This window comes from Empidonax traillii, unplaced genomic scaffold (genome assembly GCF_003031625.1).
Source record: "Empidonax traillii isolate 1590-97213 ecotype Southwest subspecies unplaced genomic scaffold, ASM303162v1 scaffold281:size1424471, whole genome shotgun sequence".
Lineage (NCBI taxonomy): Eukaryota > Metazoa > Chordata > Aves > Passeriformes > Tyrannidae > Empidonax > Empidonax traillii.
The window spans coordinates 1,093,668-1,120,141 of record NW_020955474.1 but is presented as its reverse complement, the minus strand read 5'-3'; the positions used below and the strand labels follow the sequence as shown (position 1 = coordinate 1,120,141).

The following is a 26,474-nucleotide window of genomic DNA, read 5'->3' as shown; positions in this document are numbered from 1 at the left end:
CAGCAGGCAAGTACTGCGGCCCATTCCTCTCTGCCGGGATGAAATGAGGCGTAATTAGCTAATGACAGTATGTTAGCTGGACAGTAAATGTGCCAGGGACTTGGCTGAGGGAAGGAAACCAATTTGACCCAAGTTCTCTGCAGGTGGCTGAGGAAGGAAGGTGGAAATTGCCCAAGCCCACAAAGGGTTATGCCTGACAAAGGAAGAGTGGGAAAGAATAGGAGAAAGAACAATGGCAAAACCTCAGCTGTGGAAGAAATCCTGAGATAAAAAGGTGTAGGCATTCATTTAGTTGTAGCAACGGTGAAAAAGGATTGGATTTGCTTAGCTGCAGAGCTGGAAGTACTGCAAGAATCAGAAAGCAACCCATGGAAGAAAGGATGAGAACTCACCACAGTGGTGCTGAGAATGAAGCTTGGACAGCCTTGTGACAGTTAGTGTTCTGAGGAAGCTGGTCATAACAGCAGGGCCTGTTTCTGTGCTTGTAAAATGAGGAAAGCTGATAGAAATTAGTTTCTGTAAAATGCTATGAATGTCCCAGAAAAATGCAGTTATCAAGAGAGGGGAAGGTGGCATACAAACAAAAAAGCACACCACTTTCTGTGTTAACTTCTTGGCATTCACTAGTTTGATGGGCGCACGAGACACGTTGGCTCCGAGAAAAGATAATTTGTAGCACCCTGTAAGGTCCTGAGGAAACTGTGCAGAGTATTTTGCAGCAAGGCAAGGTTTTTGGGCTGGGGTTTGCAATCACAGAAATACACACTACTGAATGACTTGGCAGTGTGATTTTGATCCCAGTCAAGCATGAATGCACTCTGTATTTCTTTCACATTAGCTAGAGCATGTAATACTGTTTATGTTGGCTTTTTTTGCTGGATGTGGGAGGACAGACAGCTAATTAACAGTTTCCTGGGACTAAGTAACCCCTTCAAATCCTGGTTTGTAATGATCCAGTCCTTTCTGTCAGCTGGTTGAAACATTCTTGATCCAGTAATAGGTATCCAAAAATTTAATTGACCATCTGCTGGAATCATAACTTTCTTGTGCCAGCCTTCTCCTTTCCTCTTTAGCATTGGTGAGCATCTTGGACAGATCAGACAGGTTGGTGTTAGTAAGTGTAACGTTCCTTGTTATGGGTTATAAACCCTGTGCAAGCTTCATGTGTTTGGTATCTGTAATGCTGACATTAGACAAGGTGTGACACTATGTTGGATGGACCTTAGCCAGTAATCGTTCCAAAGCATTTTTTTTCCCAAACATTTAAATTCCTCCTTGGGCTATATACAGGTATCAGATACTCATGTAGAACATTAACTTACTTGGATAATGTGCAAATAAAATGGCTATCAGCTTCACAATACCTGTTGTATAATAGGAACAGAGAATCATTGATCCCAAGAGCCATTAGTAACAATTCTTGAGTTCTTAGTGTGTAATAATAATGCCAGCCTTCAGCAGAGTAATGTAACATGTTGAAAGTCACTGTCTACCAATAAAGGTATCACTTTAGTATGGGATATGGCCATACCAGTTTTTCATGTTAGATACTTCTGCCCTTCACAAAGTATGGCAAAGCTGCTCCTTTGTCCTCCTCTGTGCCCCAGTGCTGCTTTTAAGAAATATATCAATAGACTGAAAAGCTTTCAAAGTGTATTTCTGATATTTTCCACGTAGAACAGAGAGAAGGAACATCAGAAGGAGTAGACTGTCTACTCCCACCTGATTTTGTCACCTTTCTGTCTTTTTTGTCACCCTCCTTAGTCCCAGGAAAGCCAAAGATTCCTCAACAGCTGAAAATAAAGAAAGAAATGCTAGACTTACTCTCTCACATTTCCAAATCCTTCCAAGCTTTTACATTTATAATTTGCTTTGTTGAAGATACGAATATCTGAAGCTCTGACTTTACCCAATGGTAAGAGTCAAAAACTTTAGTGTATGAAAACATGGAAATCCTAAATTCCTCTTTTCTAGAACACTAATCTTATTTTCATTTAATTAAGATTTTGTCATTCGCTGAAAAAGTCCAGGAATCCAGATTACCTGAATATCTTCAATGTTTTTATTTTGGCTTTCCGTAATCTTTACACCTGAACTCTGACAAAACAAGCCTAGAAAACTAATTAACTCCTCAGTGCAAATGGAAGCAGCGATGATACATCTAGAACAGCTCCTGCCAAAGAATTCCATGTAAATGCACGTGAATGAGCAATGAGTCGGTGTCCTGTCTCAATTACTTTCAATCAGTATTAAAAGCAGAGTGAGACATAGGAGTCCTTATTCCAAGCATTTATTGATCACAACCTCGATTTTTGGATGAGAGGAGCTCCCTGAGGTGTGTCTGAAACTCTGCTATAGCCCAGTGGATTTCACTGAACACAAATATAAGGGACACTAAAGAATTCCAGATTTTGGGTTGGTCTGGAGTTAATGGTACAAAAAACTTTTTCACTTTGGAACCATCCCTCACTGAAGTATTTCCTGCTCTCGCTGGAGCTTTTTGTTATGTAGAAAATGCTGGATAAAAGTATTTTGGCTATTCGGTGTGAACTTCTGATATTCTAAATAAGGAGTCCTTTGATGTGTACCAAGAGTGCTTCTTTCTAAATAGGAGTTTTGAAAGTTTATTCTTTAAAGCAGCTAATTGGATTTAAGAAGTGTTCACTAAACCTATTTATTAACTTTATTCTAAGAATTAATATTAAAAGTATAAAACTAGTCATAAAATACCTGTTATTCGAGGGTTTCTGAAATCCTGGTCCTGTGAACATAAAAATCCTTGTTTTGTAGACAGCGACTCTTGAATTAATCCTCTGATTTCTGTTTAATTTCTACAGTAACTATTAAAGGTAACTGTGGGCTTTTTAAAGGAAAATACCCAATCTGGCTCTTCAAGATGTCTCTCTTTAGCGATCAATTCATACACTAATGGTCAGATCGGATTTGCAGCTTATAAGACTAAATTTTCAAGAATACTTAGCTGACAAAGACTCTAAGATTTGTTTTCCTCTTCCTCACAGGCACAGAACACTTCTTAAAATGTTAAATGTGACCTCTGAAATATAAATATGTCTGTATATTTAAAAATAGACTTGAATTACCTCATAGGGATATGGTCCATGCACATTGTGTAATTGGGACAGCCCTTTCTTTTTTTTTTTTTCTTCTCTTTATCTGTCTCTCTCCAGGGAAGGCAAATAATCAAGACTTTGCTTAAAGTGGCAACACTAGAATCCCCAAGGGTGGGAAGCTCATTCTTTGTCTACAGGATGTCTGGAGTGATAAGTAGCTGTTTTAATACAACTCATGCGGTGTTTCTTTGTCCTGACAAAATTATCATTTGCTGTTTGGTATGGAGAGTTTAAATGCAACGCGCCCTGAAATTTAAGGCAAAGAATGAGGTAACGGGATGAAGGTGGGAGAACTCCTTCAGCGCTGTGTAAACAAAGAAAACTCTATAAACTTACAGTTTCGAATTTTTGCTTGCAGTGATTTTACACCACAGTGGGAGTTTTCCTTTGGGCTGATCAGTGCTGTTGACAGTGTGTCAGTGAGTTCTGTGTAACCCAGCTCAGCTTGAAATTTATCATGCACCATATCGTGTCTGATATATGTTCACTGTGTTAGTAACACTGCTGTTGCTGATTCCTTTTTAGATGTTTCTGTGCAATATGTTACCACTAATTTAGGCTAGTGCAAGCCAGTGCTCTGTATTAGACATTCAGTTGCAGATATCTCATTTGTACTTCCCACAGATAACATGCAAATCTAGATCTCCTTAGTCTGCTGTTCTTAATCTACTAGATGCAACTTAAGAAATTAGGCTGATTCTGATGCAGCCCAATTAAGTATACTCACGGTTATACACATTTTACTGAATCTGCTCATGCTGGCAATAAATTATGTCTATGTACCATAATTATTTGGAACTTTCTTGAACCAAGATGTGCCCAAGACTTAACAGAGTAACTTCTTTTAGCTCTTCCAAAACTTTCTTCCTGATTTGCCTTATTCAGTTATTTTCAAATCTAAACACTGTTGGCCAACAGGAGGGAGAGGCTGTTTCTGCATGGGTTTCTAATAAACGCACACATCTGAGTGCTAGAAATAACTGATTTTACTCTACAGTGTGTAAATCTGTGGCTTTGCAGAATTCTGTTAATCTTAGTCCTGATAAAGGAAGACTATGAGAATAATTAAATTAGAAAAGCATACTACATTGCTGAGGACTACTGCTTTCCAAATGTTGTTGTTATCTTCAGTTTTCTGAAATCTGGTTTTCTTTTTATTTTTTTCCTAGTGGAAAAACTGTGCTTATGACAGGAGTGTTCATGAAACTCTTCAGAAAAGTGATGTAGATGGCCGAAAGTAATTATAGTTATGTGGTGTTTGCTACAGTTTAACACTGTAGCTGGGCTGTAATCTGAGAACAGCACAAGGAAAATCACGAGCTTTAACATGAACTGAGACGTCAGAGATGAGAGATGCTCCTTGCCACCCTAGGGTTAGATGTGTTTTTTCCTTAATCTATTTCCCTATTGCTTCCACCACCCCATAGTTATCCAAGCAGTGGGGAATTTCTGCAATCATTAGTTGCATTTATAGTTTGGCTATGTAACACACAATACTCCCTAAAACTGTGGAAAACTGTGGGGTTTTTAATCTTCTCACAAATATAGCAGCAGAAGTCTCTAGCATGGCCATCACCATTGAGGTGTACACTGATTGCTTCCTATCAGCTTAATATAAAATTCTGGCTTGAGCATGTCTGAGGTCTTTCTAATGCTGTATTTTGGGCTTTTAAAGGATTTCACTCTTGGGCATTCTAAATTACACTGCATGGCCTTTCTACTGCAGTAACTGAAGTTTAGAGCAACTAAGGAGAGAACTGAAAACAAAAGCTCTGAGGAGTAAGGAGCAACCAGATTTTGGAGAATGATGACTAGGCCTGCTTTAGTACTTGCTAGTGTTTGCTCTGCGTTGTTCACCCCAGCAAAAATTGGAGTACTGGAATGCAAGTGCTGAGGTAGAGTGGTGCATTTTGCATCAGCAGCACACCTGGGACTTGCTGTGTGGCTAATGTGGCATGGGAGCAGGTGGCCCTGAGAGGATGCAATATCTCCATCCTTGGAGATTTTTGAGGTTTTGATAGATTGATCATGTCACAAAACATCACCTGATCTTATGTGGATGATGATCCTGCTATGAGTGGGAGATTGGAATGGATGACCTCCATAGGTCCCTTCCAGCCATTGCTGCTGTGGTTCTCAGTGCTGAAGATCTATTACGTCAGTTTGTGTATTTCCACCCTTTGGCATTAATTGCTTTCCTGGCTCTTTGCTTAGTGCGCATATCACTTGTGAGTACTAGATTTTGATACTTTCAACATACCATAGGTGGGGCTTTTTTATCAACACCATGCTGACCTTTTATTCTTCAGATTGCTTCTCTGTTTGTATGCCTACTACATGTAAAAATCTATGAAGGCAGCACAGATGCACAGACACCTAATTACAGCAACAGATTTCCTATTTCTTGCAGGACCTCTTAGTTTAGAATAACGAAAGTGGAAAGAAAATGCTGGTGGCTTCCAGCACGAAAAGATAAAAGTGGTACTTGTGGGCCACAGAGTGCCCAGAAAGAGAGATGTAAGTAGAGGGAGTGCCATGCATATGGAATCCATATTGCGCCCTGTGCCCCTGAGGCTGTGCTAGATCAACCAAAGCAGCGTGTGCTTTCTGAAAACCAGCACCAAACTGCTTTGGTTGAGGCCTGGCTTAGCCTCTACAAAGGTGTTTAGGCAGTGTGCGTTTTCCAACCTTGAATCCTAATGCAGAGGCAAGAAGGGGTCTGAAGTGAGGTTGCCATGCTCTTCTCACCTGCACTTCTCTTCCATAGCTTTGTCGGTACATGTTTTAAACAGTTCTGGAGAGACTTCCATGAAGAAGCTTCTGTTCTTTGCCACTGATAATATTTTCACAAGTTAGGGTTGCAGAGTGTTTTACTCCTTGCTGCCTAGCAGAGCAGGTAGGGTTATGTCTGGTAGATAAAGACCTGCCATAGAATATTTTTATATTCCATCACCATGTAGCATTTCTGGCTTCTCCATGTTCTTGGGTGTTACTAAGACACTGGCCTTTATAGCAGAATGTATTTTGTTGCTTCTTCAGAAAAAGACTCAAAGGTAGTTTCCTCCAGTTGCCAGATGAATGGAACGCTTTTCAATAAAGTGTGCCAACTGCCAATGTTCATAGATTGCTTACTGAAAGAGAAATCTGAGTATATTTGAAAACCTGGCAGAAAGAATAAATAAGACCTCCTGTCTTGGTGTTCAGAGGACAAGTGACAAATTGGCAGGCTAACTTCAATTTTGTTAGAGATTGCTCTGTGTGTGTGCTAATGTATACACCTGATTTAAATCTAACTAGTTTCTCAACAGTCCAAGTACTGTGCAGTTGGTGTTCAGTTATTGATTGTATTTACCTTACAAACTCTCTGTGAATGCAGAGTCTATATTGTGAACATTAGCATGTAAACTAAGTTTTCAGTAAAGTGTCGTATCAATCTGAAAGGTTAAAGGATAGTTAAAATGTCATTAAATCCTCTTCTTTTTGCAGGAAAAAAATCTGAAGTATAAACATAATCAAACTCATACTTCAGAATTAATAATGAGTTAAAATATCATCATGTGTCTCTGAGAACATATTAAAAATACTCACATTGCTCTTTTTGTTTGACCTGCCACCTTAAAACTCATTTTAAAAAAAGAGTTGGATTTGGGACCATGTATTTTTTAAGATGTTGATAGATTGGCGCAAATATTTTGCCTCAAACAGCCTTGAGGTCATACAAAGCTGTTAAGAGACTGTGCCCATAGTCACTCTTGTTGGTTTTTGTTTAGAGAAAACAATTCATAAACAGTTCGGTAATTTGTTTTTCTAATGTGGTAAATGTGTGAGTTTTGATCCACTATAGGGATGTGAGGGTAGGTTTGGCCACAGTGAAGTTCAGATCTGTTCCTGAGTGTGACCAGCACTGCTCTGTGGTTAATGTCAAACTTTGAAGGGCATTGCTATTAAGGCAAGGAGAGATACTCAGAAATTATAGAGCTATGCAGAGGGAAATGGAGCGAGGTGGATAAAAAACCGTTTTAGATGAAGGGGAGGAAGAAATGAGGGTTGTGTGAATGGTGGTGCTAGCAGTGCCAGAAGTTCAGTGCTACTGCCTTGGCATCTTTTTTCCCTTCTTGTTTCTGATCCAAGCTAGATTTAGAGGGATGTGCCATGAAATGTTTTTTCTGTGTAAGCCGGAGAGCAGGAGGATGCTGGAAATGTGCAGAGCAGCTTGACAGGTGGTGTACTGTGTTCTCTATTGAAGTTGTAAGCAGGGATACAGAGCTCGGTAACTCGGACATCCTGGTGCTTGGGGTGGAAATCCAGACACAGTAGCAGACACAGGAACTAGGCAGAAAATAGCATAGATTAACTTAGAACCTCCTTAGGCTTTTTTATTATTAGGAGTCCATGACTTTTGACATCCTTGTATTCTCATGTCACTTAGTATTTATGTACTCTTTCGTTAAGAAAGCGTTTACCATATGAAACACAAACCCCACTCTATGATTCTTTAAGCCGCGGCCCGGGTAGGCGAGCTTTGCGCAGCGGGGATGTCCGTAACCCCGGGCACACCAGCACCGAGGGAAGATACTAGGGAAAGCTGGGCGGTGTTCCCTGCTGCGGCTGGGCGGCGTGTAACCGAGCAGCCCGGTGTGGGGGCTCCTTCAAAAGGAGGAGCTTGAGCCCCAAATAGCTCCTTGGTGTGGCGAAAAGACGGATGATGCGGAGGTACTGGGGGAAGGAGGGTGATGAAGAAGGGTCGGGATCTGAGGTCTCGGCTGGTCTCTTAGAACCAGGGCGAAACCGCGGCTGCCCTTGTCCCGGGTGGCACTGGGCAGGGGGACGGCGCGGTCCCCGCAGGGAAGAGGCCGTGTTTCCGTGCCGCCCACGGGCGCAGGGACACGTGCGGAGGCGGCGGGATCGCCGTGCGGGCACGGGGAATGCGTGGGAGGGGGGGGGGGGGTGCCCCGGGCGCTTTGTCTGTGCCTGCCCCGAGGAGGAGCTGCCGAACAGCTCGGGCTGTTCCCCGGCGAGGGACGGCGGAGCCCTCCGCACGCCCGGGGCGAGCGGCTCTTTGTGTGGGGGCGCGGGGCGGGGCGGGCGCCCCTTCCCTCCCTTCGCTGCCCGCCGCCGTCCCCGGGCGCAGCGCGGCGCCGGCCGGTTGCCATGGCGAGGGGCGGTCACGTGTGGCGGCGGCGGCGGCGGCGGCGAGCCTGACGCGGGCGGGGCGGGGCTGAGGCGGGCGGAGCGGGCCGGGCGGGCGGCGGGCGAGTCGCGGCTGCCGCCACCTTCCGCACACCAGCAGCAGCAGCAGCGGCAGCAGCGCGGGGCTCTGCGGAGCGGCGGGAGCGCCAATGCCCGGACCGACCCAAGCCCTGTCCCCAAATGGCGAGAACAACAACGACATCATTCAGGATAACGGGACCATCATCCCCTTCAGGAAGCACACGGTGCGGGGGGAGCGCTCCTACAGGTACGGCGGAGGGGCTGCGGCGGCGCGGGGGGGCGGTTGCATAAGGAGGGCGGGCTGCAGCCCCCTCCTCTCGCCCCGGCCCCGCATTGTCCGGCTGGAGAGCGTTCGGTGCAGAGGCGGGATGTCTGCGGGAGCTCGCCGCGCCCGGGCGGAAGAAAGGCAGTTAAAAATGATAATGAAGGAAAAAAAAAAAAAAGGGGGGGGAGAGGAGAGATAAGGAGGGGGTAAAATAAAAAGGAAGGAAAGAACGCACTCCGCGCAGGCAGCCAGCTCCCCCTGGAAAAGAGCCGCAGCACCTCGCTGCGGATCTCGGAGGGAGGCGGCGCCGTGCGGGAGGCGGCGGCCGCGGATGGCGGGGCGCGGGCAGCCCCTGCCCAGCCTGGGGACCCGCACCGGCACCGGGCTCTGCCCCCCGCACGCCGCTGTGGGGGTGACAGCCTTCCCCCGCTCACCGGGGCGGCGGTGACAGCCCTCCCGGTGCCTGCGCGGGGGAGGGCGGCTCCATCCCCGCCCCCCCGCTCCCCGCCAGCCCCCATTTTGTGTTTATTTATCGTTCCTCGTTTTTGGGGGGACACATGTCTTTTGTCGCAGTTGTAGGCATTTTTTTGGTGAATCGTTTGGCATGCGTTGCTGGCAGCGCTTTTGCATTAACATCTCTGACAATATGTTCCGGCAGATAAGCTCATTAAAATTGTTTGCATTGTTTGATAAGGGGTCGTGGCGCAGCCCGGAACGCAACCGGTTTGATGTGCTCCTTGTTGCCGACTCAAGGGGTGATAATACAGCCGGTAGCTCCCCTTATGTCAATATACAGTTATTTTAAATGCTGCCTGGGTGACAGCAAGCAGTGCCTCTGCAGAGAACACGCCCCTTAAAGCTGATTTTCGAGCAGCAGGAAATGATGCTGCTCTCAAATATCTGACTAAAGTGGCGAGTTGTATGCTCGATTAGATGAAAACAAACGTGGATGACATGGCTTGTTTATCTGAAGAAAATCACAGTATTTTTTTTTTTTTTATGCTGAGGAGTAACGGAGCCGCTACCGGTATAGCTGACCATTAACAACCTTAATAACGAATCTCAGTGTTGATCACACGCTGATGGGTGATCTCGAAGTGTGTTGGAGATCCCAGTGTGTGGTTTGTTTGAACTGCCCAAAATTTAGTCCATCTCACTCTGAATCTGCTGATGCTTTGTGCAGTGGAGCCCCAACTCACACATTTGGCACGAAATAGCAAATTTGCTTTTGTACGGACCTATTTCTACTTTGTAGCAAGCATGGGGTAGAGCCCTTCTCAAATCTTCGTTGGTGAAGCCTAGCCATGATTTCTACTTGCAGAAAGCCTGAAGCTCTCACTTCCTACATGTAAATTTCAGCTGAGTAGTACAAGATTCCATTCTAGAAGAAAGATGTACTTCCATCGTGCACCTAAGCAGAAATATGAAATAGATTTGAATGAAATACCATGTGTCTATGTTTTGTTATTCTGACATGTCATAGGTGCTACTGATTGCTGTCTCACTTCTTCAGAAGGGTTCTTTGGAAAACCTCTGTTAAATGGGGGTCTCCATTTTTCTTTTGCAGTAGGTTTGTATGAGTTTTTCTGCAGCCATCAACAAGTCAGTTTTCTTGTTCTTCCGCCTATCATATTAGACATTAAACTATGTCGAGAAAAAACATTTTGTAAGGCTGCTGTGTTAAGCACCTGATGACAGAAATAACTGTATCGATTGCCCAGTTTTCCAGAAATTGTTAAGTTACTCTGCATCTGAATAGCCTTTAATCTAGATTAGTACTTCTTAGTCTTCTAGGGATTTGGATCCATTTTTATTCCTCTCTAGTGCAATATAAAGGAATACAGAACTATTAATGCTAATGTTGCGTGTTATTTTTGGGCAGTAAGTAAGCAATCTAGTATTTTTCAGAAATAAACCTTTAATGCACAAATAAAAATTTTCACTGGGGAATTCTATTTAGGTTCTTTTTTTCCTCGTGGGAATTTACCCTGATCTGCACAGTCATGGCATCCATACCTGTTAATTTCTCACTTTCTCCAAGGGACAGAATGATACTTAACTTGCTCTCATTTCTAGCTTTAAGTACTTTAAGGAGTAAATGGCAAGCATAATAGAAGGGAAACGTTAAAGAAAATATGTGAAACCTGCTGTGAAACTTCTCCTTGGTACTGAAAAAAAATGGCTTTTGACTTTCATGGAAACCTTTACTAGTTAGGCGAGTTTGGTGCTTGTTCAGTTTGAGCTGCAGCAGGAGCTCAGTAAGAATAACAGATGAATACCATCAGTATAGTGCCTACAACCACGCTGGACTGTCAGTGCCATTGCTGACTCCAAAGCAGCCTTATGGAGCAGCTTGTACGACCTCACCATATGACACACTGAGTTGTTATGCCTCTCTCTGTTGGGCTGGCTTGTTCCATCTGCATCTAGGAATATGAAATAAATATGTCACTAAACACACTGTAGAGCTTGACATCAGATCAACAGTTAGTTGTGCAAAGCTAGAAGTGCATACCTTGCTTGTAAAACACTTGTGCATACTGCAGCTTTGCTCTTAAGTCAGCCTGCATCTCCCATGTGTATAAAGGTTCAGTATTTGCTTTTCAGTCCTTCTCTCCTGTAATATCAGAAATGCTTTCTCATTTTACAGCTTCCAAAGTGTTCTGTTTCATGGATACTTCAAAACAAAAGTAGTCTTTATTGATCAGAAAATTTGTGTTTATCAGGTTGGATATACTCAGACTTAAAAAAAAGCTTTGCTATTTCTAATACCAGGTCTTACCAAAGATTTGATATCCAGCTCCTGAAGCTGATTTAAAAACAGCTGCAGTTTATAACTTTTTAAAGACTAGAAGGCTGACATGGAAGGAGATGCCCTAAGTTATCCACTGAGTTGAGGATGCAGCAGGGAATTGAACCTATACCTGAGTCCTAACCATGTGCTCCATATGCAAAGCCACAAATAGTTTTTCCGAGTCTTCCAAAGGACATACTATATTTTGCAGACTGGGACATACGGGCCCAAGGTGTTAAGTTTCTCATCCAGCTTTACTTAGGTGGTAAATGGAAACCAGGCACTTAGGTATAAAATTTAGTCACAGGGTGATGTTACCTTTTAGAGTTAATAACTGTAATCAATCTGTATTGCTCTACTAAAATGCTGTTTCATGTCCTCTAGATCAGGAGACTGAGTTTAAAATTTTTTTGGTACTGAGGTATCTTTTTGTTGGCCCGAAATAGATTTGGGGTAATTTCTGAGAACGGCATTACATTTAATTATAGTTTTGCTTCTGTGTTCAAAGAAGGCTGAAAAAATTTAATGAGAAACCAAATCAAAAGCTGTGTGGAGAATTATTTTTTTAAAATAGGGTATGTTTGCAGTGCTTTTATTGCTGGAATCTGGACGTTTTGTGGGGTTGATCAGCTCATCATATTTTTAAAAGCTAACTGTACATAAAGTTTGAATACTTCCAGGTTTGAATGATACACCTAGCCTAAACCACCCTAGTTCTAAAGGGACAAACTGTTGTACTCTCATTTGTGGGAGACTATGCTTAACTTCTGGTTTATCTGTGTGTATTGCTAGAAGAACGGTTTTCTGGTCCTTCATTCCCTGGCTATATTTAGTTTTATACCCAGAACTTGCATGAAGTGGGGGAAGGGGGGACCAACTTCCTGGTTATTTTTCTTCAAATCACTAAGCTAAAAGGAAATAGTATTTTTTTTTTTGTACTTTTTATCTATGAGCATATAGCTCTCTAAAGTTATGTTTTAAATATCTGGTTTTCCGAAACGTTGTCTTCTAGAAATCATTGTGTGAGCTGCCAGTGAGCAGTGGTGCTCTGCATAATAATGAAAGCAGGACAGAAGTGGCGATTTCCTCACCCACTGCTGAAATAAACTGTGGGGTGTTACAGGGCATATCTGGCTGCCTTTTACGGCAGTATGAGCTGATAACTTCCATGCTGAAAGTGGAGATTTACGTTATAGCAAAATCTGTTTTGGTCTTTGCCTTCCCAGCTCCCAGTGAATTGCCGGATGCAGGCTGGCCCTGGGCGGCAGAGAGCATCCTTCCCTCTGCAGAACCTGCCCTTGTCTCTGGTGGCTCTGTGCCTTCCACACGCGTGTGGCTTTACTCAGAGTTCAAAGGGAGACCTACAGCTTTGCCTTGCTGTGGGCAGAAGGAGTTTCTTACTCTAAAATTAGGTTCCATTGAATATGGTGGGCAGGTAGTTCCACTGAAGTAAAAAAGACTATTTGTGTTGATAAAATTAATAAAATAATGCACAAACTTGCTGAGAACTAGGAAGACAATACAGTAAAAGCAAGGAGCTGTCTTCTTGCTTCATAGTACAGATATGTGTAACTTCTGAAACTGTAAATGCTGGTCAAAGCAAATGCTACTAAATATATTAGTAAATGAATCATTATTTTCAGAGGCATTTGCTCTTGGCCTAACAGCTGTGTTGCAGATTATGAGAATTTTGCACTAGATTTCACTGAAAGGAGAAAGTCTATAACAAACGTTTAAAAAAAACCCCAGCAACAAACCAGCATAAATCACACCCCATAAATTTGGCTTGAGCTTTTCTAAAAGTGGTATTTTTGTGATAACTCCCTTGTCTGTCAAGCACCTGGATCGCAACACGATAGTTACTAGTTATTGGGCGGAAGACCATCCTGATGACTTAGAACCAGCAGCTACTAACCAGCATTAAAAGGGACCATGCAGAAATCTTTCCTTGGTTCCACTGAGCTTAGGTACCCTCTATTTTCTCTTCTTTCACTTTCATAAAGCTGTCTTCCTATCACTGCCGCTGCTGCTCTTCTTTAATCTTGTTTTCTGATTAGGGAGTACTCTGCCTAGAGAGAGCTCTTTTCATGAGTATCTTCTGCTGGGTCCAGCTCTCAAAAGGTGCAGGGTGAAACTGTCTGAAGATAACTGGGAGTCACATGTGAGTGTATATAAATGTCTCTGAGGGTTATGAGGATGACTCTGCTCAATACTGCATCAGTAGTTTGAAACCCAGATAATCCCTGCCTACATTATTGGGCTACCTCTCTTGACGTGGATTTGATCTTCCTTGAAGGAAATATCTTCACAGTGTTTTGTATGTTGGGGGCATTTATTTAAATCAGGGACTAAGAGGGAGATAACTTTATGGGATGTCGAACGGGGGAAGTAAACAACACACCACAGACAGCCCAGTTTGTGTAAGGAAATGGAGGTGACTTTTAGACAGCACTATCTTCTCAGATGCACCCAAGCACTGTCACCAAAAAGGTCTGAGAACACCTAATTTGCACCCATCCTCCACGGGTTTCGGAAACATCCTGTAGGTGGGAGGCTGCATTCTGGTTTTTGGTGTGTGATGTGGTTTTTTTAAACTACCTTGTTGAGCTGCATAGCAACAGCAATGTGTTTCTGGCATCTTAACAAAAAAAGGAGCAAGTTTCAGATATGTGAGAACTGAACCTGATGCTGTCACTTTTAGAAACAGACATTTTGGCTTCTGCCTAGTGTCTTCAATCCAGTGTTCCTGGAAAACAGGCACCGAAAAATATGCTGCATTGTGAAAGAAAGGTGATTTGGAGGTGGGGCAAGAGATCCTGATTAAAGGTGTTTCTTTGGCTAGTTCAAGGGAGATGCAGCAGCCTCATGACAATCAGGCTGGACCACAGGAATGTTCTTCCAATGGGCATACCTGGCCTAACCTTGAGATATAAAACTTGTTTTGGGAGACAGTAAGAGAAAAAAAAAAGTGTGGTGGGTCTGCTTTTCAAGCCTTGGCACTTGAATGAGTGACTCTTCAAAAATATCTTCAGAGGTTTTGTGTTTTAGTGGGGAGGTTAGTTTAATTTGACAGTCTCTTCTCCTTCCTCATGCCCAAAGCTAAGTATAGCAAAGGCTTGGTAAGGAAGAAGATAAATCGTGTGCCAGCTTTTCATTTTGGAGATGAAACTTTCAGCCTTTGTTTGATAATTGAAAACGAGTGGTCTCACTACATCTGTTCTCAATCATGCAAACCACTGAGTGGGATGGCACGAAGGCTGTAGTGTGGAATAAGTGTGGTGGTGGCGGCAGCGGCAGCAAGACTCATGCTGCACCAGGACAGTGTTGGATACTTGCATCCTTGCGTCCTCCTCAGTCCCTGAATCCTGGCCTCCAGCTAGCAGCACTGATTGCTCGCTTCCAACATCAGTGCTAGGGAACGTAAATGGAAAACATCCGTGTTTCTTCTGCGGATGGTATTAGCTGTGACTGCGTAGCTGTTTGGATCTTGCTCAGATTCTGCTGCCTGACTCACCGATTAAGCATTTTCTTCGTATTGTTTCATTATAATTAGGTGGGAGGGGAAGTGGAATATCCACTATAAAAGTTTACTAAGCATACATTTAACTGTTGGGGTTTTAAAAGCCTTGTCTGTTTTGTTTTTTTAAACACAATTTTACTGTCTTCATGCTATCAAAGACTTCATTCAAAATGAAAATATTTCCTATGATATTTTGACAGAAATTTATCTAGTTTTCTAGTGGTATGCTAAGTTATTAAATATTTTGTAGACAGAGCTCTGTATACTGAAAGCACAGCCATTAAATATCTTAACTACTCTGAAATAATTTGTTTCCCATAGAACCTCCTGCTTAGTGAAGGGTGCTTTTGTTTTAAATCTATTTTTTTGCTATGCTATCCAAACAGGAAGTGTAAACATTCATCAGTGAGTTGAGACTTAAGGTTGTAGCTTCCTTAGGAAATCCTGCAACTGTGCCAAATCATTCTGCCTGTAGAGAAATATGCCATGCAGGTTGTGCTGTTGATCTTGTTGCCTTGCGTATGACCACTTTGCATTGTATTGTTTCAGAAGTTTAATTTTCAATATTATGTTGCTTGGCTAATTTGGAACCCAGAGAGCTAGTTAGAGAGGTCTGTGGACTTCAGTTTTACCTTCTAAGAGCAACTCAAGTGAATTAGTACCATACAGATTTCCTACCCAAGCAGCTGTAATTATTCAGAGATGCACATGAATGCAAATTCTTGCCTGTCACTCTGGAATGCAGTGTTGATGCTTGGAAGGGCTTGCTGGCAGTATGCATTAAACAATTTTGGGGGAATGAAAATTCATTTTAGGCAAATTTTACATGATTGTTATGCCTCACTTCTTAAGGTTAATCTCTGTGGAGCTAGTCCAGTAATATCATGAATAGGAAGCACTAAAATATTTGCAGTAGAATACTCATTTGTTTTACTTATGGATTCAGTGTTACACAAATCATAGCTTGTTAAAATAACTATAGAATCTATGACTAATTGTTTGTATGGGAGTGGAATACATAACACAGTGATATGAAAGTCCTGCGGGAGCTTGTGTGTACAGAAAGACCATGGTGTGTAGGAGTGCTGAGAACATGGAGGCAGTGGCAATTGGTTGAATAGAAGTGATACATTTTTCCAAAAGGACAGAATTCCCTTATAATTAGCCATTTTGTTGGAAACCTTGTTATGCAGAATAGTGTTAGTTATATTTTATGGAATTATTGTTTGGGGTCCATATCACTCCTTGCCCATATTAATGTTTCAAAGTTACACATGATGTAGATTCTGAATCAGGGTCTAAAAACAGTGTTTTTGGTAAACACATTCAAGTTGTACCAGTGTCAGATTCAAGGAGGCATAAGGAATGTTTTCTTTTTTTTTCCATTTTATTTATCTCCTGTGAAGACAGGCTGAGAGAGCTGGGGATATTCAGCCTAGAGAAGAGAGGTCTCCAGGGAGCCCTTAGAGCAGCCTTCCAATACCTAAAGGGGGCTAACAAGAAAGCTGGAGAGGGACTTTTTACAAGGACATGTAAGTGACATGGTAAGGGGCAATTGCTTCAAACTGAGAGTAGGTTTAGATTAGATATTAGGAAGAAATTCTTTACTGTGGGAGTGGTGAGGCACTGGAACAGGTTGCCCAGAGAAGTTGTGGATGCCCTATCCCTGGAAGTGTTCACAGCGAGGTTGGATGGGGATTTGAGCTACCCAGTCTAGTGGAAGATGTCACTGCCCATGGGAGGGGGTTTGTAACGAGATGATCTTTAAGGACCCTTCCATCCCAAACTGTGCTATTCTATATATTTCTGCCTGCAGAAGTTTGGCTCTTTAATGTACATTTTTAATCTGTGGTCCACAAGTGTGAAAGGAGTTCCACAGCAGCAGGGGTGCTCTAGAACTGCCTTGTCTCTCAAGCAGCTCTATTTTTAATATGGTGAGGTGTTTTTTTCCACTACCACGTTAAACATCCCCCTGCCCCCAGTGCCCCTCCCCCTCACCCCCTGCAGTTGTTCCTGAAGTGCTATACGGTATGGATCTGGTGGTGCTGGTGAAAAAGTTGAACATGAGTCAGCAGTGTGCTCTTGCAGGGAAGAAGGCCAAGCCCATGCTGGTCTGCATTGGCGGGCATGTAGCCAACAGCTCCGGGGAAGTGATTCTTCCCCTCTGGTGCTTCTGAGACCACATCTCACATACCGTGTCTGAATTTGGCTTTTCCAGTTTGAGAAAGACAGTGACATACCAAAGTGAGTGTGATGGAGGGACACCAGGACGATCAGGGGGCTGGAGTGCGTGAGCTGTGTTTATTCAGCCTGGAGAAGAGACAGCTCAGGAGAGGCGAAGAGCTCGCTGCAGTCTTTAGCTGTCTAATGGGAAGATGGATTTAAAGGAGATGGAGCCAAGTTCTTCTCTGAGATGCATGGGCAGAGGGTGAGAGACAATGGCAGTCAGCAGCTGCAGCAGTAGAAATTACGGTCAAACACTGGAAAACATTACCCAGAGGAGCTGTGGAATATCTGTCCTTGGAGGGACTCGAAACTCAGATCGATGGGATCATCGGCAGCCCTCTCTTGCTGGCTCTACAGTGAATGGGAGGTTGGAGAAGATCTGTCTGGAGCTCCCTGCCTACCTGAGTCACTTTATGATCCCATTCTGTAACTCCTAATAGGCATAAACAGCTCTAGACTTAAAAACAAAGTAATGAAATCACATACTTTAAAAGTGAAAGGAATATCATCTGACAACAAATTTCACAAAGGTGAAATCATCCTTGTCATCAAAGGTTTCAAATGGAAAAGAAAAATATGTGTATTCAGTTTCACTTTGACATCATTGATTTCAACTGTTTTCTAGCTTAATTCTTGCCAAAGCTATACTGCTGCTGCAGAAGTGTATTAATTACTTCATATTGCATTCTCTAAATCACTGGGAGCAACTTCTGCAGTTTAGTACCCAGAAATGACCAAAAGTTTGTAGAGACACAGCAGGGCAAAGGGATAGTTTTGCTATGTCATAAAATTAATTATGTACATTGCAAGTAAAGATTATGTTTTGAAGTTAATAGCTGATAAACTGCTCCCTCTACTTTTAAGGAATTGTGTCTTTTTTCATGCAGAATTTATTGATAAATTTAATCTGCAAAAAATGTTTTAACTGTGAGCACAGTTCTTAAACTGTGTCAGATGTCTGCTTAGTTTGACGTGCTTTTACAGGGAGTGGTGCAAAACTGTCTTGTTGCATGGCCTGCAGCAACACTGAGAGGATTGAAGAAACTAAATACTCACATTGCAGCACAGATTACCTTCTTAACTACATTTATATGTAGTTGAAGGCAATTCAAGCAATAAACTTTTTTCTCCCTTTGTTTATTGTAGAAGTTGAACTTGGTAATGTCACTGTTTGCCAGCTGGAAGCAATACACTTTAGGAATTGACCTCAAGATATTCCATGAAAGAAGGCCAAATCCTATTAAACAGTACATCTATGCTTCTCTTAGCTTAAGGTTCAAGGCTTTACTGGGGCTTGTAGATAAAGATTGTTGTAACTAATTCTGTTTTTACAATCACAATCAAAGCAGTAGGCACCACCTAAGGAAGGTTACTTTGAAAACAGAGGATTGGGGATTTCCCCCTTTAGGTAGGCAGAAGATGTTAAAAGTTAAAATCTAATAGAAAATGCCTACTTCACAGACCTTCAAAGACCAACGTGGTTGAAAAAATAAGTTTTGGGGAAGCTTTACTTGATGCTGGTAGCCTCAGCAATTGTGTTGGTAGCGCAACAATGGTAAAATCAGTCTGTGGTTACTGGCACGCAGCAAGAAGAATACGTTACATAAATCACAGATGGTTGAACTAGCGATGTTCCTAAAGGGCAATTTACTTCTTGAAGGATTAGTGAGTTCTAGTTTTAGTTGCTCCAAAATTAATTTGGCAGTTGAGCAATTGCACTTAGAAGTTCAGCCCTGTTCTAGATAGTACTTGGTAGGATTAATTCTTAAGTGCAAGTCATTTACTGGTAGTATGTTGAGCACCACAGTAATTTGAGTGCTTCCTTGTCTATTATAGTATGAACTCATGAGAACAAGGGAGGAGGTCAAGTTACTTTGGTATCCAACCCCAAAATTAAGTGTTGCGGCTGGTAGTCTTAACACTTGAAATCTGGATAATATTAATAATGGTTTGTATGAGCCAGAGATGGGTATTTATTTGGGCCTATGTTGTCAGTATTGGAGATGTTAGAACTCCAAGACTTAGTGTTGTCATCAATATTTTTTTTGATCTAGCTTTCACCAGTAGTTGAGGGAGAAGTGTAAGAGAGGTTTGAATGCAGAGCCTAGTAAAAAGCTATATAGTGTGTTGGTGCAGTGGTCTGCAGAGGCAGTGCTGGCAGGGGAATTACAGCTGGTTCAGGTCCCAGATGTCGCCTGGAGCTTATTCCTAGAAACCTGCCCACTGAATTTACTGCATACCCAGCAGAAAGCCTGGTGCTTGTCCTTTCCACCTCGAATGTCAGCAGAACTGCGGTAGCAGTGGAAACCCTGGGCGATCATGCTCGAGCCTAATCACAAAAATACACAGCTGTGTTTTAGAGTGATGTGCCAGTGAAAGCAGCCAGCATGGTTGCGTGTTGCTTCATGTGTTGTCACATGCTTGTTTACAACTTCAGGGTAAAGGTGGCTTAAAATAAATGTTGTCTTGTACCCCTGATCAGTGTCATCATCTTCCTGCCATTCGGGGACTGAGCAGGGCTGGCTGGCTGCCTGGCTGATGTCTCAGCAGCTCTGTCGTGCAGGCTGTGCTCTGGAATCTTTGCCCATAAGTCCTGGGATGGTTGCATGAGTGGTTGTTGTCCTGTTTCTTGTCCCTTACTTGGTGTCACTCCAGGCACCTTCAAAGTGAAGGTGGCCTTAGAAGGCCCTTTTCAAAGGGCCTTGTTCCATGTGGTAACAGGGAGTTGAACTCAGCGATCCTCGTTGGGTCTCTTACAACTCGTGGTATTCTAACATACATGTTTATTAAGGTTAGAATAAACGTTGCAATGCATAAATCTTTGTGTCTCTACAGTTGTTTTTAACACAGAAGAGATAAAAGTTGAGGCATGACAAAGTCCTTGTTCTCTGTATCACATTGCATCATTTGTGAGTAGAAAAGGTATATTGCAGTCCCTGCTTTGCTAGTGCAAGAGGTTTCCCATGAGAGGGGAAATCTTCGCCTGCCTTGGAGAGCCAGGATTTATTAAGTGTACTGCAATCTCATGTTAGGAAATGGCAGTTATGTGTTAGGAGAAAGGCAGTGCATTTCCTCTTGATGAATCTTCCTGTTTTCCCTTCTTCACAGACTCCTGAAACCCATGAATGCTCAGTGCCCATCTCCTGCTGAGTCACTGCCTTACTCTGTGCAGGGTTCTGAGGCACTTGGAGGCTGCTCAGACCCCCTGTCAGGAGGGCTGTATAGTATTACAAAATCTCATTTGGCATTACGTTATGCTTGGAGTAAATCAGCGTGTTACTTTAGCCTTTCACCTCCGATTGTATACATGCCGGAGAGGAGGAGGGCGGCTGCAAAAAACCCCGGATAGGTCAAAACTAAATTCATTTGGTGACTTCATCTGTCTCTAGTTGGATCTCGTCCCTGCTGAAACTCCCAAGCCTGCCTCCAGCGTTTTCTGGACTTAAAAGGCGGAAATGGCAGGAGTTGGGAGCAGCGCTGCAGCACGGCTGCTGTCCTGGTGGGTTCTGCCTCTGACACGGTGTCTCACTGCCCAGCGATCTGTGTGACCAGCAGTGTTGTTTTTTCTTAATCAGGATTTATGATTGTTCTTATCGCATCCTAATCACAGGCAGATGTTTGCTTGGTGTAGATGCAGGTGGCTGCTTAGATCCGTGGCTGTGTCCGCAGTGTTTTGCCTGGGCTGTGCTCATGCAGGGTACTGTGTTTGGAAACAAGCTCTCCTCTGCTGTCGTCTTCATTTTCCAGTAAATCTGCATTTGCTACAGCACTTGGGGATCTCCTGTCTGAAAGTACAACTACTCATCCATCATTTAGTGGGAGCACAATATAGGAGGTTCCCTGTTATTTGGAGAACTTGGACTAGGAACTGACGTTTGCTAACATGTGCTGCCTCTCAAAGCATCCTTCCTTCAGTACTCAGCACTGATGTTACCTTGCTTTATGGCGTGTTTTTTAACCTCTTAGAAATCCTCTAACGATGTCTGCATGTATGCTTAGTAATCTGTTATTTTCCATAAGAGGAAAAAAAAATGAATGAAAAGAGAATTAAAGTGCCCATGTGTGTCTTGGTGAATTGAGACTTTGTTTAACAGAAGATTAAATGTTGGCTTATTCAGCAGCTTTTTCAAGGTTTTCTAGTTACAAAATAGTCATAGATCTCTTCTGTTTTCTAAAACGTAGGTGTTTCTCATTGACTGGAGTTTATTGACAATTATTTTTTCTCTGAAACAACCTTTTTTTTTCTTCTTTTTTCACAATCGGTTTATCTGTTGTGAAAGGTAGAGTGGTTGCCACTGTCTATTGTGAAAATTTTACAGGTTGAATGTCTTCCTTCAGGGCATCAAAGCAGCAATTCAAGCTTGAGATCTTAGAGTTGAAAGCCTTGGTGGGGGGAAGGTAATAACTGTAAGTGAAAGCAGTGAAGTTTTTCAGCATTGCAGCCTTACCATGCTTATGTTCCTCTCGTTCAGCCTACTTCAAAGGTTTTTTGTTGTTCTTCATTAATAAAATACCTTCTTAATTTGTAGTAACATTGTTTTTTACTGAAATTTGTGTGTCCTTACCCAATGTTAACTAGTGCCTGTCTGTTCAGCGCAGAGCATTACTACTGCTTTGTTCAACTACTCTAAGGTATAGTTTGAGGGTGCTGTGTTTCACTTTTTGTGCACTGCTGTGTTTCATTTCTGACCGGAGTTACTACACCTGTGTGGAAATGGTGGTGGCCAAAGATTCTGAATTGCTTCCATTTTGTGTGAGCTGTTAATGCCTGCCTTTCTTGAACCTCTATCCTTTGTCAAGGATGTATTTTTTTTTAGTTAAGGTTTGTTTACACGTAGAAATTGATAAGGAACCTTTTATAGCACGCAAATACTTTGAGACACAATTAAGATATTGTGCAGTTAAGTGTTAATATTGCACTGTACTTTTGGAGGCAAAGGTGAACCCTGACAAAAAAGGAAGTGTGCTGCTGTAGAGACATGACATGTATTATACTGCTCTACAGTTTCGGTGACAGCAGGACTGAGAAAGTAGTTGGAGAAATAAAGTCTTACCTATGCTATGCAAATATGACTGGCAGATTCAAGTGAATGTGGCGTGCCCTAAAGTCTTTCCAGCTCTAAAATAATTGTCTTGGAATTTTTAACTGTTATTATAATTTTCGTGAAATATGCCAATGTCATAACTAGTTAGTGAATACACTTCAAGCTATTTCTGAAAGCTATACAGTGGACAGTGTAATGGATTGCTGGTTATTAGGCTATCTCAGATGTTTCAGCTCAAGTTGTGTATATTATTTGAATACTTTTCATTGTATTTTGTAGTTTTGGGGGAACAGAAAAAGAACTAGTATTTTTCTGCCTCTGAGATAATAAGGTTTTTTGGGGGGATAAAGTTTTCCAAAGCATTATGTAGCACAAACCAGAATTACCACCATACTTTATGAGAATGGCTCAGATTGGGATCTAAACCAGTCCTTGAGACCCATCATAGACGTTTATTTAGGTCAGAACATCCCAGCACTGTCAGGCAGCCTCTAATTTAAAGGAACAAAAATTAAAAATGCCCTAATCCAATCAAAGTAAATCTCTATTACTCTACTCTCACTTGCTTTTAAACAGGGAACTGCAATGAGAACAACAGAAAATATGTTCTTGGCTGTGTTAAATGGTAATCCTGCAAAATTCAAGCAATCAAAATGTGCATGGATTGCCTCAATCTCGTCTAGACTCCATAGCATGCTTCACAAATCATTTTAGGTCAAGTCAGATCCACGTGGTAAATGTAAAATGGCATTCAGAATTGAGTGGGATATACAGATAATAAAAATATTCTTAACATTTCAGGTCTATTTAGTAACATGGGAACAGTGCATAAGAGATTTGACATTCAGCATCTTAAAGGTGTGGTTTTCTGCCAGTATTACAACCACAGGATTCTTTTCTCCTTTTCTTCATGTTTCTTTTCTTTCCCGTGGCAATATGACAATTGTGATTAATCTTGTATCTTACTCACTTTCTGACTAGATAGAGCCTTTTGTTACTTGCTACAAATATCACCTCAGCTGCAGCACCCTGATGCCATGGTGTGTGCTGCCGAAGTACAGCATAAGTCAAAAGGGAGAGTAAGAACAGTGTTGTCAGCACTGCACAGGAGCTTTTTGTGTTGATTTTCTGTCCTCAGGACTCCTTTCAGTCAAGACAACCTCAAGCATAACTGGCCTCTAATGACTGTGGCTAAGGCTGTGTGCAGTGAGTGTTAAAGAAACGGGCAAGGTCCAGCAAATCAGTTACCATTTCAGGATGATTTATAAAAGGATGAATTTTCCTTGTTCAGGGAGTTAGCCTCTGAGTCTGGCAGGTTTCTTCCTTCAGGGATTTTTTTGTTTTGCAGTAGCTTTAATCTATAAAGCCTTTTCAACAGCAGCTGCAGCAGTCTCAGCTTCATCTTAGCCTTTCTGCTGTATCTTCTACTTCAGTAATTTTTGGTGTGAGATCTTTGTTTTTTTTTTTACTGGCAGTATCTATCAGGTGCCAGCTTCCAGAAGGTTCCTCTTTGTACTGTCACACAGACTTTCCACTGCATTTAAAAGCTTGATATTGTACCATGCCTATTTGTAATAAATGAAAGGCACTGGGCAGAAACTGGAACACAGGAGCTTCCACCTGAACATGAGGAAGAAATTGTTTACTGTGAGGGTGACTGAGGACTGGAACAAGCTCCTCAGAGAAACTGTGGAGTCTCCTACTCTGGAGATAATCGAAAGCCATCTGGACACAATTCTGAGTAACGTGCTCTAGGTGGCCCTGCTTGAGCAGGGAGGTTGGACTAGATGACCTGCAGTGGTCTCTTCCAACCTTCACTATTCCATGAAAACATGAAGGCCTTGCAGGTTCAGAGGTGATGGCATGTGTGATGAGTTTTTACAATTATGAATTAGGTTCATTGCTATAGTCTTTCCTGTCTTGCTGTTATTACTGGTGCCATTATTACTAGTTTGTTGTAATACAGCTTCTGCTGTCAACAACTGTTAGTTTATCCCTGGAAAAATAAAGTAAATATGCTTCTTGCAAAACTGATCTTAGAAACAGCTGGATAGCACCCTGTAACAGCTGCAGTTATCTGTAGCAAGAGCAGTGGAAAATGCCTAATAGCTGAATGTTCAGTGCTACATGCAATGCTTTAAAAAATTAATAGATCTTTGGGTGTAATGTTTACTATTGGACATGCTGAGCCGGTATATTTCTAACTGCTTAAGCATATACATGGTTTTCAGCACCTAGCTAATCCTCTGAACTCAGGTTTGTGGTGTGCAGTTGTGCATGTGTGAAGTTTGTTTATGAAATAGCTGGACTGATACGTGATGACTCTCCTGTGGCTTGAAGTAAAGCAAGGGATAGAGTCCTCTGTGGCTAGGCAATGCTATAACAGCCAGAGGATTTTAATCTCCACCTGTGTGCTCTGAAGTGGGAGATGTGATGTGCTGTCTTCATCTGCTTTTAGTTACTATGGAATCGCCAGGCATCTCTCTGGAAGGTGGAGGATCTGAGGTAGATTCAGGTTTTCAGGCTTGTATAAGCCTCATTGCAAGCCTGTGCTTGAGAGCTTTCAGCCTAAACAAGGGGAAAATGTAAATAATGTTATTAGAAAGCGATAGTACATTGGGACATAAAAATCAAGTTGTTAGCTACTTGACTGTTCAGAATATGCCTGTGTGTCTCTGCCTATCCAGCTGTTCTCTTGCATCACCTTACACATGTTTATTAATGCATTTTGAAACTGAATCACATTTTTCAAAGTACTTTAGCACTCAGGGAAATAAGTCAGGCAGAAAACCTGTAAAGCCCAGCTGTAAATGTTGAGTGTAGGGGTTCTTGGCTGTTGCTGAGCATGGTGGCTGTGCTACCTACATCTGCTTGTTCTTTTTTTTTTTTTCCCCTTCTAATTTTTGTTTTGTTCAAGGTCTCTCTGTGTGGCAAACAGGAGATGTATATATCTGAACACCAAATTAAAGCATGCTTACTGTACAGGAAACCTTTCCCAGCTGAGTTTATTTAGAACATAACCAGTAGGAGGGTGGAGAACAAGAGGTGCAAAGACAGGGTGAACTCTTTCAAGAAAAGAGACTGTGGAAGATTCAGATATATGTCACCACATCACTGAGAATGGCAATGGCATGTTACTGATTTTTTTTAACAGAAATTTCAATTCATTTTGCTTTACTTTAAAATGGTACTGATGCACCCTCATGCATACTTGTGTGTGCAAATGTGAAACTGTTGTCTCTAACAAATAGCCTGACCCATAGACCGTAATAATTCATTTGCAGACACAGCGCAAGTTGTATTATCCTTCAAGGTATCATTGTAAAACTCAAGGTTATTCATTTACTCACAGTTTCCTGCAGTAGAGTTCCCCACACACTGCAGTAGAGGAGGTTGTTTGGTTCCCCGTGAGTTGCAAGAAGGTGGGTATCTCTTTGCAGTTCTGTGTGGAAAAGGATGGTGGGGAAGTTCTGCTTGCTCCTTGTGTGTGGATTTTCTGATCTTTCCCTTTCACAACTCATGGTTGTTCTGAGCTCTGCCTGGCCTCGAGAGTCCAATTAAAATTTTCATGAGGTAGGGGCAATTACAGATCAGAGTCACTTTATTTCAGATGTTATCATCTAAATATCTTCAGCTTCTTTAGAACTGAGTGGAACTGTTCCATATTAATCTATGTGTTAAATATTAAGCTCACTATTCTGAATCTTAAGTGAGTATAAATTCACTATTAAGCTATTATTTCAGCTGATCTTACAAACAGCATTTAACATATTAGTTTGATAATGGCAGTAGTAGTATCTTTCTGTTAGCTTCTTATCTATATAAAAAGGCTAAAAATAATAAACACCACGCTAACGGTGACGTTTCATACTTCAGATGTGATTAGTATCAAAGGTGCTGTTTCCCTGCTCAGTCCTTTACATCCTGATGCTGAATAGCCATTATGGTGAGTAAAAGGGCACTCCCTGTTTCTGAAACTTTGTTCCTAATGCTTGGTTCAATCCAAGCACTTAGTGCATGCCAAGAAAGCGACCTTTGCTAGCTGTTACAGTGAATGCAGGGCTGTGTTCATGAAATTGGCTGTGCTATCTGGGAGCCCGCTGGAGGAACTGAGCAGACTGAGTACAGGCTGATTTCTTCCATGCTTCGGAGGTGCCCGTACACAAACGGGTAGAGAGGCAGTCTGGTTCCAAATGAATGAATTTCTGGCAGTAGTAGCCTGACTATTGGAGCATGAATTTTTTGACCCTATTTTCTCTCTTTTTTTTTTTTTTTTTTTTTT

At 42.2% G+C, this 26,474-nt stretch overlaps 1 protein-coding gene across 3 annotated transcripts in view; it reads left to right on the top strand.

Moving 5' to 3' along the window:
• Window positions 1–26,474, top strand: part of MAPRE2 (microtubule associated protein RP/EB family member 2) — a 73,795-nt gene that overhangs the window by 6,895 nt on the left and 40,426 nt on the right. Inside the window, exon 1 of one of the 3 annotated variants that reach the window (XM_027890218.1) lies at window positions 8,371–8,589. The exons of 1 other annotated variant lie outside the window; for it this stretch is intronic. In XM_027890218.1, the coding sequence (XP_027746019.1) occupies window positions 8,471–8,589 (119 nt within the window). In that variant the 5' untranslated portion in view covers window positions 8,371–8,470. Of the gene's footprint in view, window positions 1–8,370; window positions 8,590–26,474 lie in introns of those variants that run through there. One more of the 3 variants, XM_027890219.1, reaches the window with a different exon arrangement.